Source organism: Stegostoma tigrinum, chromosome 23, assembly GCF_030684315.1.
Source record: "Stegostoma tigrinum isolate sSteTig4 chromosome 23, sSteTig4.hap1, whole genome shotgun sequence".
In the NCBI taxonomy this organism is placed as follows: Eukaryota; Metazoa; Chordata; class Chondrichthyes; order Orectolobiformes; family Stegostomatidae; genus Stegostoma; species Stegostoma tigrinum.
This window is the reverse complement of record NC_081376.1, coordinates 47118037-47133346: the sequence shown is the minus strand read 5'-3', so window position 1 is coordinate 47133346 and position 15310 is coordinate 47118037. Positions and strand designations below refer to the sequence as shown.

The 15310-nt window shown below is 43.3% G+C and overlaps 1 protein-coding gene across 1 annotated transcript in view; it reads right to left on the bottom strand.

The window, feature by feature from the left end:
• Positions 1–909: 909 nt before the first annotated feature.
• The window catches only part of rogdi (rogdi atypical leucine zipper), a gene marked incomplete at its 5' end in the record, with an annotated part of 33976 nt that continues 19575 nt past the window's right edge, over positions 910–15310 (bottom strand). The window contains 3 exons of the mRNA XM_048551814.2: positions 910–4099; positions 9489–9615; positions 11896–11945. Of these exons, the coding sequence (XP_048407771.2) occupies positions 4058–4099; positions 9489–9615; positions 11896–11945 (219 nt within the window). The remainder of the gene's footprint in view (positions 4100–9488; positions 9616–11895; positions 11946–15310) is intronic.

The following is a 15310-nucleotide window of genomic DNA, read 5'->3' as shown; positions in this document are numbered from 1 at the left end:
ATGACAGTGCAATGGAGAAAATGTGATCACAAAATAAATAAAGGGTGCATATATTAAGGATTGAAGTCTAACCATTCATTGCAGTCAGGCCCACTGATTCAATGTGGGCTTATACCAAACCTGAATTCTGAAATAAATCAATGCTTCAAAAGCCAAGAATCCAGAGAATTTCCTACCATTGAGTGTATGAAGTCTACTGGAGTATATTTCAAACTTTAAAAATATATACTTAAAAGATTTGCATTTAAGATGGTCTAAATCAATTCTTCTCATTAAGGATAAAAGTCTCCAATCAAAAGTGGGGTGCTGGTTTTGGACAAGGCCAGAAGTCACACGACACCAGGTTAGAGCCAATAGGTTTATTTGAAATCATTGTGATTTCCAACAAATCTGTTGTACTATATCCTAGTTTTATGACTTCTGACCCAAAAGCGCATTCCACAATCTCTCCCGAGTGCTGCCCAGATGATCAGCCAAGGTGCTGGTTGATAGGAAGCTTCTCTGCTATTTCTTGCTGTGATTTAAGAGTGTTAGTAGTTCCTTGCTATTCCTGATCTGGAAAACACAGGCTGGATTATTGTATATGAAACCTTATTTTGAAATCACATCTATAAGAACTAATCCTGGCCTCAAACACACCACAACCAGATATTCTCACACCAACTGTATCAATGGCACTTTTTTGATTGGCACAATCTGGTGAAAGTTCATACACTTCCCATTTTATTTTAAAACTTTGTAGTCCATATGGTACAATCTTAATCAACATTGGCAATACCTAAGCATTCCATCATAAGAATGAAACAGGAATGCTTTTTCATCAACATAATCAATCATATTTTGAAGAAGTAATTGCAAAGTGTATGAAAGTGGACATCAACTCAAACTTGATACTGAATAACTATATAATTCTTTGAGATCAATACTTTATTGCAGATATAATCTGAACAATTTGCTTGGTCCACAAAACATACTGAATAATTTAAACAGTCATTAAATAGAATTGGTCTCAGTCATGTCGTTACATCAAGAGCAAACACAGAAACATAAGCATATTCTGCTACAGATTGATCGCAGGAATTGAATAGAATATACATTTTACATACTGGATTCAAGTTACATGATACTGGAAGACATCACAGCTTTTTAAAGAGATAAACACTCGTGGCACATCCTCATCTATTCTGCCTTACTTTACCCATTTTTGAGTTTTGGGTAAGTCAACCGACCCATGTCACACCCTCACCAATCCACTCTCTCTGGTGCTTGGGTGAAAAGTACAACTTGTAACGTTGGTTCATGTTACAATAAGACAGGCTTACAAGTAATGTGAAGAGACGGTGATGCTACAGCAGCAGTGTTCCTGCACTAGTAATCCAAGAGGCACAGACAGTGCTCTGTCTAACACAGACCCCATCATGGCAGCTGGGATTTGAATTTTACGTCAATTAATTATGAAGTCAAGAATCAAATATTAGTCTCAGTAATGGAGCATTAAACTATTATCAATTGCCAGTAGAGAGACTGGTTTAGGGAAGGAAGACTGGGCTACCTGTGACTCCCACAAAGGTCACACTCAACTGGCTTTTTCAATAGCCACAAATCAGGCATACAAGAAATGCAACAGATACTAGACAGACTGCAATTAAAGGTTCATCACCACCGTCTGAAGTGAAGTTAGGGATGGACAATAATTGCCAGCCTTCCCAGTTAGCCCTGTATCCAATTTTCCAAAAGGTTCCACATCGGGGGTTCTGCACATTGCCCCAAGACTTATTGCACTCCAAGTGGGGTGTGCACTACTCTTAAACCTTGCAGCGAAGTGAAGGACTACTTTCTACTCCAATAAGTTTAAAAAAAACTGAAGTTGCAGATAATTTCACAGACTGAGGCAACAGGTTTCAAGAAGGGGGAAGTACATTCTGGCTGCAACCTGTGGGAAATCATGTGAAAGAGTTACACTGAGACTTGTGGGATCAATGCTGTGCAAATCAAGGAACTAGCTGCCACAAGCATTTTACATCATCTTACACAAGCACATTGGCTAAAGCCAACAGAGAGAGGAATGCAGGGCTCTCTGATGTTGCTTTTTAATTGCAAACATCTTGTTAAACTCTCAAAAGGCAAAAGCATTTAATAGTTCTACAAAGTGTTGGCTGGAACATTTACCAGACATTAAAAATACAGTAGTTTGATAAGGATCACCTTATTTGGTGGAAATATATGACTGTTTGAACAATGCTCAACTTGATCAGTGTTGAATATATAATCACAGTATTGTTCAGCAGACAGCTTTCAAATTGTGTCCCTTAGAAATTAATTTCAATATTCACAAAATAAGTGAAACAAGTATTATCCCGCACTACGTTAAACTTCATTTACATCAAACAAGCTTAGTTTTGGATATCCTCAGTTCTCAACTTAAGACGGAGGAAAAAGGTGGCAATTCTTTGTACTGGAGGCAAAGGATACATGGATTAGAGGCATGTGGGGCTTTTCATTTTTTAAAAATCAAGTTTCAGACAAACCAGTGACTGTGAAGATAGCACAATGTACTGAAATTCAATATTGAGAGTTTCCAATGTAGTTCCATTATGAATGGTGGTTTCAAAATTCACGTCACTTTCAGAAGCTGAAATACCAGTTGTCTTATCTTGCCAAGATGATCAAAGAATTATTGTCCAAATACAACAGAAACATGCAGCTGAAACATAAACACTGGTTAATATTAACAGTACACCAATAGCATTAACACACACACACACAGACTATCCACAATTCTTCCAGAGGGGATACACAAATACACTTTATATTCTGCACAAGGGAGTCTGTTAAAAATCTGATTGAAACTTCCTACGTCTTAAAACCACGTCCTTTTGCATGAATGGAACTGATTATATTTTCAACAATGTATAAAGATTTGCTGTGCAGTGAAGACATGCCGAACCTATTGCCTCTATCCTTTATTAATGCTGTGCAGTTCAACTATGCAGTTTTAATTCCAATTACTGCTGTGTCAATTGCTTTGTTTGGCATCCATAAGATTTCACACGAGTAGAAAGCGCTTGTCAGATACTCCAGGCGCATATGGGGCTCTCAATTAGATTGTTGGAAATGCAGTTAGTTAACAAACTACAATGCTTCTAGCACATCTTAGAAGTTGAATATTTGCACAAATTAAGTTGTGCTCAGTGTCTTTTTCATTTTTGTTCATTCTAAGTTGCTGAGCCATTAGAAGTCAAATACATAATCAGAGGCTTATAAATTCTGATGCAAAAATAACCTAGATACAAGGTTTCCTGATAAAGCAATCACAAACAATGGGTCAACTAATTTATGACCAGCACAAATTCAAAGCTAATTAATGCCATAGTAATTTAACGTATGACCTGTTTAAAAACTTAAATATGACTACACTTTGATCTTTCATTGCTTTCTGAAGGAGGAAATCTCTGAGGCGGGGGCTCCCAAAGATAAAATGAATGTAAGAATGTTGGGCTGCTCCACCAAGAGGTATAATGTATAGCTTTTGTTCTTTGATTTCCGTAGCTGCAGAATTGCAGAGCTTCAGTGCTTCAACATTAAGCTCCACGAAGAGATAATATTCCCTCTTTTACTCCACATAGCCTGCAACTTGGAAACAATTAAAAGTGCAGAACACAAAACCAGAGAGATTCTGGAGAAACTACTGCTCCTAATTCAACATATTTGTGACCATCTCCCATTCAGCAGCTCTGAACCACATCTTCATTAACAGTTAATACTATAACATTAGCCTCTACCTTAAGGCTAACTACGGGGTTAAAAGCTCAAGACTGCATTTGTTTCATAATTCATTTCAAATATCGCAGGCCAGGCCCCAGACAGGGAGTTAGTTTAATAAAGTGAGACAAATATCAAGGATTGGAGGGAGAAGTGTAGTGTGTAACTTAATTAGAAAAAGTGTAAGTATACTGCCCAAAATATTCAGAGACAGCATCTACAGTAACTGCCTGGGAGCTGGGCAGGAGGTGGTCACCGACTGCAGATTGATCTTCATTTAACCTGTTGCTCAGGATCAGTAGGGCTTGAAGTTCCAGTAACTGGAAAATACAGAAATCTGTAAAGACAAATTAAAAACGTTGCAGCATCTAATGGAAAACCGCACAGGGTACTGGCTTTTCTAAACTTTCAAAAGATGCACGTCATAACATTCGAAATGAAACGAACAGCTTTTTCGTTTTTTTTAAAATAAAGCTCCATAAATGGAAATATTAAAATCACTGAAAATCATACACTGTGACAGGCTCTTAACTAAACTTAAAACAAGATTGTAAGATACAGGAGTGGCATTAGGCCATTCAGCCCATCGGAACTGCTCCGCCATTTGATCATGGCTGATACAGTTTTCAACCCCATTCTCCTGCCTTCTGCCCAGAACCCTTATTCCCCTTGCTCATCATGAACCTATCTGTCTTGAATACACTCATTGATTTAGCCTCCACAGGCCTCTGTGGCAATGAGTTTCACAGGTTCACCAGCCTCAGGCTGAAGAGACTCTCATCTAAAAGGGTCATCCCTTTACTATAAGGCTGTAACCTCAGGTCCTGGTCTCTCCTACTAGTGGAAACATTTTCTCCAAATCCACCATATCCAGGCCTCTCAGTATTCTGTACATTTCATTTTGACACCACACCCTCAATGCCCCAACTTCTAAACTCAGGGTACAGACCCAGGGTCGTCAACTGCTCCTCATGACAAGCCCTTCACTCCCAGGATCATTCCTGTAACCTCCTCCAAAACCAGTGCATTTTCCTTAGACATGGGGGCCCAAAACTGCTCATGATATTCCAAACGCGGTCTGACCAAAGCCTTATACTGCCTCAGTAAATCTGCTTTTGTATTCTAGCCCTCTTGAAATGAATGCCAACATTGCATTTGCCTTCCAAGCCACAAACTGCACCCATAGAACATTACAGCACAGTACAGGCCCTTCGGCCCTCGATGTTGTGCCGACCTGTCATACCGATCTCAAGCCCATCTAACCTACACTATTCCATGTACATCCATATGCTTATCCAATGATGACTTAAATGTACCTAAAGTTGGTGAATCTACTACCATTGCAGGCAAAGCATTCCATTCCCTTACTACTCTCCGAGTAAAGAAACTACCTCTGACATCTGTCCTATATCTTTCACCCCTCAATTTAAAGCTGTGCCCCCTCGTGCTCGCCATCACCATCCTACGAAAAAGGCTCTCCCTATCCACCCTATCTAACCCTCTGATTATTTTATATGTTTCAATTAAGTCACCTCTCAACCTCCTTCTCTCTAACGAAAACAGCCTCAAGTCCCTCAGCCTTTCCTCGTAAGACCTTCCCTCCATACCAGGCAACATCCTAGTAAATCTCCTCTGCACCCTTTCCAAAGCTTGCACATCCTTCTTATAATGCGGTGACCAGAACTGTACACAATACTCCAAGTGCGGCCGCACCAGAGTTTTGTACAGCTTCACCATAACCTCTTGGTTCCGGAACTCGATCCCTCTATTAATAAAAGCTAAAACACTGTATGCCTTAATAGCCCTGTCAACCTGGGTGGCAACTTTCAAGGATCTGTGTACATGGACACAGAGATCTCTCTGCTCATCTACACTACTAAGAATCTTACCATTAGCCCTGTACTTTGCCTTCTGGTTACTCCTGCCAAAGTGCATCACCTCACACTTGTCTGCATTAAACTCCATTTGCCACCTCTCACCCACCTCTGCAGCTTATCTATGTCTCTCTGCAACCTACAGCATCCTTCGTCACTATCCACAACTCCAAAGACCTTCGTGTCGTCTGCAAATTTACTAACCCATCCTTCTACGCCCTCATCCAGGTCATTTATAAAAATGACAAACAGCAGTGAACTCAACACCGACCCTTGCGGTACACCACTAGTAACTGCTCTCCAGGATGAACATTTCCCATCAACTACCACCCTCTGTCTTCTTTCAGCAAGCCAATTTCCGATCCAAACTGCTATATCTCCCACAATTCCATTCCTCCGCATTTTGTACAATAGCCTATTGTGGGGAACCTGATCGAACGCCTTGCTGAAATCCATATACACCACATCAACCAGTTTACTCTCATCTACCTGTTTGGTCACCTTCTCAAAGAACTCAATAAGGTTTGTGAGGCACGACCTTCCCTTCACAAAACCATGCTGACTATCCCTAATCAATTTATTCTTTTCTAGATGATTATAAATCCTATCCCTTATCACCTTTTCCAATACTTTACCAACAACTGAGGTAAGGCTCACTGGTCTATAATTACCAGGGTTGTCTCTACTCCCCTTCTTGAACAGGGGAACCACATTTGCTATCCTCCAGTCATCTGGCACTATTCTTGTAGACAATGACGAGTTAAAGATCAATGCCAAAGGCTCGGCAATCTCCTCCCTGGCTTCCCAGAGGATACGAGGATAAATCCCATCCAGCCCAGGGGACTTATCTATCTTCACCCTCTGTAGGATTTCTAACACCTCTTCCTTGTGAACCTCAATCCCACCTAGTCTAGTAGCCTGTATCTCAGTATTCTCCTCGACAACATTGTCATTTTCTAGAGTGAATACTGTCAAAAAATATTTATTTAGTGCTTCCCCTATCTTCTCCGACTCCACACTCAACCTCCCACTACTATCCTCGATTGGCTCTAATCTTACTCTCGTCATTCTTTTATTCCTTAAATACCTATAGAAAGCCTTAGGGTTTACCTTGATCCTATCCGCCAACAACTTCTCATGACTCCTCCTGGCTCTTCTGAGCTCTCTCTTTAGGTCTTTCCTGGCTACCTTGTAACCTTCAAGTGCCCTAATTGAGCCTTCACATCTCATCCTAACATAAGCCTTCTTCTTCCTCTTGACCAGAGATTCCACCTCCTTCGTAAACCACGGCTCCCGCCCTCTACAGCTTCCTCCCTGCCTGACAGGTACATACTTATCTAGGACACACAGGAGCTTTTCTTTGAATAAGCTCCACATTTCTAATGTGCCCATCCCCTGCAGTTTCCTTCCCCATCCTATGCTCCCTAAATCTTGCCTAATCTCATCGTAATTGCCTTTCCCCCAGCTGTAACTCTTGCCCAGTGGTATACACCTATCCCTTTCCATCACTAAAGTAAACATAACAGAATTGTGATCGCTATCACCAAAGTGCTCACCTGTTTCCAAATCTAACACCTGGCCGGGCTCATTACCCAGTACCAAATATAATGTGGCTTCGCCCCTTGTTGGCCTGTCTACATACTGTGTCAGGAAGCCCTCCTGCACACACTGGACAAAAACTGATCCGTCTATAGTACTCAAACTATAGTGCACCCAGTCAATATTTGGAAAGTTGAAGTCCCCCATGACAACTACCCTGTCTCTCTCACTCCTATTGAGAATCATCTTTGCTATCTTTCCTCTACATCTCTGGAACTATTCGGAGGCCTATAGAAAACTCCCAACAGGGTGACCTCTCCTTTCCTGTTTCTAACCTCAGCCCATACTACCTCAGTTGACGAGTCCCCAAACATCCTTTCTGCAACTGTAATTCTGTCCTTGACCAACAATGCCACACCTCCGCCCCTTTTACCATCTTCTCTGTTCTTACTGAAACATCTAAGTCCCGGCACCTGCGACAACCATTCCTGTCCCTGCTCTATCAATGTCTCCGAAATGGCCACAACATCGAAGTCCCAGGTACTAACCCATGCTGCAAGTTCACCCACCTTATTTCGGATGCTCCTGGCGTTGAAGTAGACACACTTCAAACCAACTTCTTGCTTGCTGGTGCCATTTTGCGTCCCTGAAACTTTATTTCAGACCACCCTACTCTTAACCTTTTCTATAGTCGAACTACAATTTTGGTTCCCATCTCCCTGCTGAATTAGTTTAAACCCACCTGAATAGCCTTGGCAAATTCCCCCCCACCCCGACATTGGCACCCTTTTGGTTCAGGTGAAGAACATCCTGCTTGTAGAGGTCCCACCTACCCCAGAAAGAGCCCCAATTATCCAAGAATCCAAAATCCTCCCTCCTGCACCATCCCTGTAGCCACGTGTTCAACTCCTCTCTCTCCCTATTCCTCGCCTCACGAGCACGTGGCATGGGCAACAAACCAGAGACAACAACTCTGTTCGTCCTAGCTCTCAGCTTCCATCCTAGCTCCCTGAATTTCTGCCTTAAATCCCCATCTCTCTTCCTACCTATGTTGTCTGTGCCTATGTCGACCATGACTTGGGGCTGCTCCCCCTCCCCCTTAAGGATCCCAAAGACATGATCAGATACATCACGAACCCTGGCACCCGAGAGGCAACACACCAACCGTGAGTCTCTTTCATCCCCACAGAACCTCCTATCTGTCCCCCTAACTATGGAGTCCCCAATAACTACTGCTCTGCTCCTCTTCCCCCTTCCCTTCTGAGCAGCAGGGACAGACTCTGTGCCAGAGACCTGTGCCCCACTGCTTTCCCCTGGTAAAGTCGTCCCCCCAAACAGTATCCAAAATGGTATACTTATTGTTGAGGGGAATGACTACAGGGGATCCCTGCACTGCCTGCTGGTTCCCTTTCTGTCCCCTGACCGTAACCCATCTGCCTTTTTCTTGTACCTGAGGAGTGACTACCTCCCTGTAACTCCTCTCAATAACCCCCTCTGCCTCCCAAATGATCCGAAGTTCATCCAGCTCCAGCTCCAGTTCCCTAACGCGGTTTTCAAGGAGCTGGAGTTGGCCGCACTTCCCGCAGTTGTAGTCAGCAGGGACACTGGTGGTGACCCTTACCTCCCACATTCTGCAGGAGGAACATTCATCTGCCCTGACCTCCGTTCCCATTATTCTAAATTCCCAAGACTTAAAAAAATAAAGAATAAAAAAATAAACTTGTTACCTTATCAATCAGGCACACAGAACCTTTTGGTTTGGTTACAGGAGGAGGATAGGTGGGAGACACTACCCAAGTAGTGTTTCGGGTAACGCAACCACACAAATATATTACCTCACTCACTCACCAGTCCCATGTCGGCTCCTGCTAAGCGTACCTCCGCCTATTCACGAGGTAAGCTTTTCAAACGCACGTTTATCTTACAGGAATGCTGAACTAGGACTCCCAAGTCTCTTCAGACTTCAGATTTTCAAAGTCTTTCCCCATTTAGAAAATAGTCTATGCCTATATTCTTCCTATCAAAATGTATAACCTCACAGTTTCATAAAAAGGCTTCAAGATGCATTTAATTTGGGGTGGGAAAATTGACCAGAACACTTTTGCCCACTGAGGCGGCTAGCTGTTGACATTCAAAGCCCAGAAGTAACCTGATGAAACATTTCCAATGGTAGAGCAGCGCTTTACTTTAACGTTCCACCGAGTCACTTATATCACTGGCTTCTTATAAACAGAAAGCAGTCAATTACAAAAAGGTTATCACAACAATATAAAGAAGTATTTCTGATTAATACACAAACTAAGCAGACCATACCTTATCCTTCAGTTGCTGACAAAGCTGTAGTGCGATAGTAAGGAAAACAAGCGTGTCATTTAGCCAAGGAACCACACACTCCACTTTGTGCACATGGCTAACCTCAAATTTCTGGTTGTTGAACTCACTGCAACAAAAATCACAAATATACACTAAAATTATTCTTTGATAATTTTTTTTTAAGTTCAGAAAGATAGCCCTTGCTGTGCGCTTCACTGTTAGTGCAAAAGGAGCTAGCGTCAAGGAAGAGGTTTGATGTGATGTTAGAGTGGCAGCATATCGTGGAATTTCAACTGAGAGTTTATAGCTGCAAATGAACTACTGGAACCAAAGGAAGGACGGGTGGGAAGTGCAAGATTTCTGTCCCTCCTAGATGGTATTTTCACTTTTGATCTTTATATCTCAATGAGTGAATGAAATTCACAGGCAAGAAGACAGATGATGCCTTGCACATCTCCACTGCAGAGAAGCATCTTGCCCCTGAAAACCAATCTTGGAAACACATATACAATATGAACCTGAGGAGGTGGACAACGCAGCCCGCTAACTCCACGCCCCGTATTTAAATACAGGAATTGCACTTAAGATAGTGATGTTCTCATAACAGACAAGAGTGCTTTAAAAGCAGATGTGACTGCAAATTTGTTTCAAGAGTGCGATAGCCAAGACACAACTTCACCTGCTGCACTGAGTCACCTCAACAATGTAATTTAATAACACAATAGTGAGACAAGTGGGTCGGGCAGCATCCGTAGAGAGAGAGAGAGAGAGAGAGAGAGAGAGAGAGAGAGAGAGAGAGAGAGAGAGAGAGAGAGAGAGAGAGGGAGAGAGAGGGAGAGAGAGGGAGAGAGAGGGAGGGAGAGGGAGGGAGAGGGAGGGAGAGGGAGGGAGAGGGAGGGAGAGGGAGGGAGAGGGAGGGAGAGGGAGGGAGAGGGAGGGAGAGGGAGGGAGAGGGAGGGAGAGGGAGGGAGAGGGAGGGAGAGGGAGGGAGAGGGAGGGAGAGGGAGGGAGAGGGAGGGAGAGGGAGGGAGAGGGAGGGAGAGGGAGGGAGAGGGAGGGAGAGGGAGGGAGAGGGAGGGAGAGAGAGCGCAAGCTAACATTGAGTCTAGATATTCTGCACCACTTGCAGCTCCGATGAAGAGTCATCTAGACTCAAAATGTTAGCTTTCTTTCTCTCAACGGATGCTGTTTGAGCCACTGTGATTTCCAGCATTTGTTGTTTTCAGTACACATTTGAGTATCGACAGTAATTTGCTCCTACAGAGAAAAACAGACTGTATTATGAAATTTGATCCCAGGGAAAATCCAGGAAAGCCTTGTAATAATGCATTGGCTTGCTCAAGCCAGAAAAGAAACAACAAATAAAATTAACAGTGCCTCGGTACAGCAATTTAATATTTTCATCCCACAAGTCTAGGATTTTCTATTCATTCTGGAGACCCCATGCTGCATCCCATGAATCTTTTAAATTGAAAATGCCAATTTCAATGGCAGTTTCATTAAAACTCATCCTTTTCCCAGCCTCCTTCAGCTCTGAAGTCATCAAATTGGATTTGAAATGTTTCTTTTCCCACAGATACTGCCAGACCTGCTGAGCTTTTGCAGCACCATGTTACTATTTCAGATCAGCAGCATATATAGTATACTACTTATATTACGTCAACTGTGTCCTTGTCTATTATTTGTATATTTTTCAAAATAATTAACTTATGAAGTGTATGTAGAGATAGGAGAGATCCATCAGAAACTTCAAATCACAAATCAGCTAATAGCAATTAGGCATCATGATATCCCTCCACTCGAGTGTTTTTACCTTGTGTCGCACTGAAACTGCTTTGAAGGTACGTGGGAATAAGGAAGAGCATTCAGCATTTTAGCAAATGCTTTACAAAACATCAAGGATTTGTAATTCGACGTGTTGTTTGGATCCTGTCACATTTCAAATGACTTTCTTTATCCTTCACCAGAATTTCACAGCAAACATTTTCTGTGATGTCCATAATAACACAATCGAAATGAAACCAGAAAACTCCTTTTTGTCATTACAAAATACATACAACAAACAAATACTACAGAAGCCATCTACAAAGAAATAAAATGTCTTCATGAGAACACACCAAATGCAAATGCAATGCATACACAGAAAGAGACCATTACTCAGGCTTCTGCTGCTCCTTCCAGTCACATTCAGTTGCCCCACAAAGATATAAAGAGTCACTTGTTCAGACGTTAACAGTGTCAAACCTCAATGTAAAGCATATAGCACACTGGAAAGGATTGTTGGGTTTGAGATACTCCCTAGCTTCCAAACTTCACCTGGGAAATTTCATACTAAAAACCCCAAGTTTTGGTCATAATGGAATTAACATATCTATTTTGCACATAGGAAACTCAGTGGAACACTTACAACATGGATCCTGGGTTATGCAGCACGGAGCTCCCAGCAGGTTTGAAGTTCTGTAAGGTGAAGGGCAAAACTGATGAGAAGATAGTGCCAAAAAGCACACAAGAGTTTCTTAGAATACAGGACTCTTCAGTCATTTCGTTTTTGGGCTGGAAGGTTGACAGACAGAGGGGGTGGCGGAGGGGGGAGGGGGAGGGGGAGACACAGAGAGAACGAGAGATAGCGAGCGAGCGCAAGTGAGAGAGACACAGAAAGGGACAGCGAGAGACACAAGGAGAGACAGAGATTAGGGAGGGTAGAATGATATGCCTGCCAGGATAGTACCAGTAAAGCACTGGGTTGATCAAATAGCTCAGACAATTATTGAAAGGTATCGCTTTCCCACTTTACTCTGCAGCAAGATCTTTAAAATCTAGAAAGGTAAGTATTGCCTTCTTAAATATATTCAGTGACTTAGCTTCTACAGCCTTCAGTGAAGAAAAACCCAGAGGTTCACTACTTTGAGTGAAGAAACCCTTCCTCCTCTCAGGCCTAAATGGTCTATGCTTTATCCTGAAACCTGGTTCCCTGGTTATGGATTCCCCATTCAGGGGAAAACAGCTTCATAGTTTGTTCAGGCCTGTCTCAGCCTCTCAAACTCTTATGCTTATAGGCCCAGTTGAACCAATCTCTCATCTATCAGCCTAGTAAACCTTCACAGCACTCCCTCTATAACTTCATACGTACCTTCTTGGATAGAGAGACTGAAACTGCACACAATAATCCCCAAGACCTGTTCAGCACCCATCTTTCAAGGATCACACAGGGCAAAGCAGCTAACTTGGACTTGCATCACATCCACTCCCTCCACCACCTACGTTCAATAGCAGCAGAATGCACTATCCACAAGCCGCACTGCCGAAATTCAAAGACCCTTAGACAGCACCTTCCAAACCCACAGTCACTTCCATCGAGAGGGACCAAGGCAGTAGATACCTGGTAACAGCACCACCTGCAAGTTCTCTTCCAAGCCACTCACCGTCCTGACCTGGAAATACATCACTGTTCCTTCAATGTCGCTGGGTCAAAATCCCGGAATTCCCACCCGAAAGGGCATTGTCAGTCAACCCGCAGCACATGGGCAGCAGCTCACCACCACCCTCTCAAGGGGCAAGAAAATAAGCTTTGTGTAGTCAGGAAGGAGATCACATCCAGAGTGAGGCACAGCCCAAGATAAACTGTTGGCCAGGATCAGGGCCCAGCACACAGCGGTGACATACAAGTTGAAACAGTGAGTTCATTGGTTGGTGATAGCTAACAATTTGACTTTTATGCATTCATTTCGGATTGAAGTGAAATATTTACAGGCAATGTGGGTGGCACAGTGGTTAGCACTGCAGCCTCACAGCCCCAGGGGCCCGGGTTCAATTCCAGCCTCGGGCGACTGTCTGTGTGGAGTTTGCACATTCTCCCAGTGTCTGCGTGGGTTTCCTCCGGGTGCTCCGGTTTCCTGCCACAGTCCAAAGATGTGCAGGCTAGGTGGATCGGCCACGCTAAATTGCCGGTAGTGTTCAGGGGTGTGTGGGTTACAGGGGAATGGGTCTGGGTGGGATGCTTCAAGGGGCGGTGTGGACCTTTTGGACCGAATGGCCTGTTTCCACACTGTAGGGAATCTAATCTAATCTAAAAAAAAACAAATTGAAAGGCCAGAATGAAAATTTTTAAAATTCAAAAAAATTTAAGAACCAAGTGATTAAAATACAGATGCCAGGCCGGGTGACGTGTTGTGCCTGTATGAAGTCAGAGCTTGTGGATCCCATTGAGGTTCAGTGACCGCATCTGTCGCACATGTTGGTTGCTCGAGGAAATCCAGCTTTGAACACTGACACGTCAGGGAGTTTGGGGGGGGGGGGGGGGGAGGAACAGTTACCTGGACGCCGCGTTTCAGTAAGCAGTCACATCCCTTTGATTCACTACCTTGAATCTGGTTGATGGTCAGAGACAGGAGGGTGTGATTATGAGTGAAGCCGATAGAGGAATCCAGAAGGTAGCGCTGAAGGAGCCTATGCGCTGTAGGGAGGATAAACAAATTGACCATAGCAACATCTTTCAAAAGAGAAAGCTCGTTTTAACCGAGGATAGTATAGTCAGTGCATTAACCACTGTTCTGTGGCCAGGTTTGTCCTGAAGGTTGCCTTGTCTGGCTGGTGCCCAGATGCAGGATCTCGGCGTAGGAGAAGTTGTCATGGCCCGCATGGGGTATACAGGGAGAAAGAGGAAACAGTTTCTGCTGAGGAAACGGGAGTAGCTAGATACTGAAGGAAAAAAGCAGAAGCAAAAAAGGTATATGCTCCGGATTGCTAACCGAGACCAAAGCAAAATGGCACATGGTCATCAAGGTTAAAGATATAAATGCGAGGCTCAAAGGTTGATATGGGAGAAATGGGTTTGAATTCAGGGGACTTGGCACCAGTACTGAGGAATCCTGGAGAAAGGTGACATCAGATGTAGTGTTACAATTGAGTAAAGGTAACTACAAAGAGGTGAGGGAGAAGCTGGCCAGAGATGATTGCAGGGGTATCCTAGCACGTAAGATGGCAGTGTAACAAAGGCAGGGGTTCAGAAACCCATCTGCCTCAAAAGGCAGAACAGAGTCGACAGGAGCAGAATTAGGCTGTTTGGCCTGTGTTTTATGGTCTATCTAGTGAAAGGCAATAAACGTGGGCCCAGCCAACAATGCACACACCCCACAATTGAACTAAACGGAGCTCGAATCCTTTTGCAACGAAGGCCAATGTACTAGTGCCTTACGAACTGCTTGCTGAAACTCGGTTTATTTTCAGGACTAAACGTCCTCCGCAGTTCTGCGTAATACTGTTCAAGTAGACAATTCTTTCCTCTGAAACCAGCCCAAAGCTACTCTCTGCTCCTTTTTAATTCTTCACACCAGATAATTACTAATCATCGAACTGACTTAACACTAAGAGAGCAACCCTGGAGCTTCCTTCAACTAGCCAAGACCAGTGAAGCATCGAACACCCTATAAATCCTCAACTTTATTAATCTGAGATTTCCTCAGGGTTCTGATGGTGAACGAGCAGGCTTTGAAGAATGACCCTGCCCCAACAGATGAAGTATATCTTTGGAAAATCAGGAAAATAATTTTGGAAAAAGGCTTCCAATGGATTATACTCTCCTAAAGCCTGCCCCCACAGCTATGTGAATCAGATGGTCCTTTTGTTCAGATAGAAATTCTAATTAGTGAGACTTTCCAATCCCAACTCCATTCAATCATGAAAACTGGAGAATTTGAAAAATAATTTATAAAACACAACTCCCAACATCTCCTTGAGAGATATGGAAACTAACTATTCCCCCAAAATCATCACTGATGCCTCACCACATCCACAGGTGAGAACATCTGCATCTTCTTCCCAGC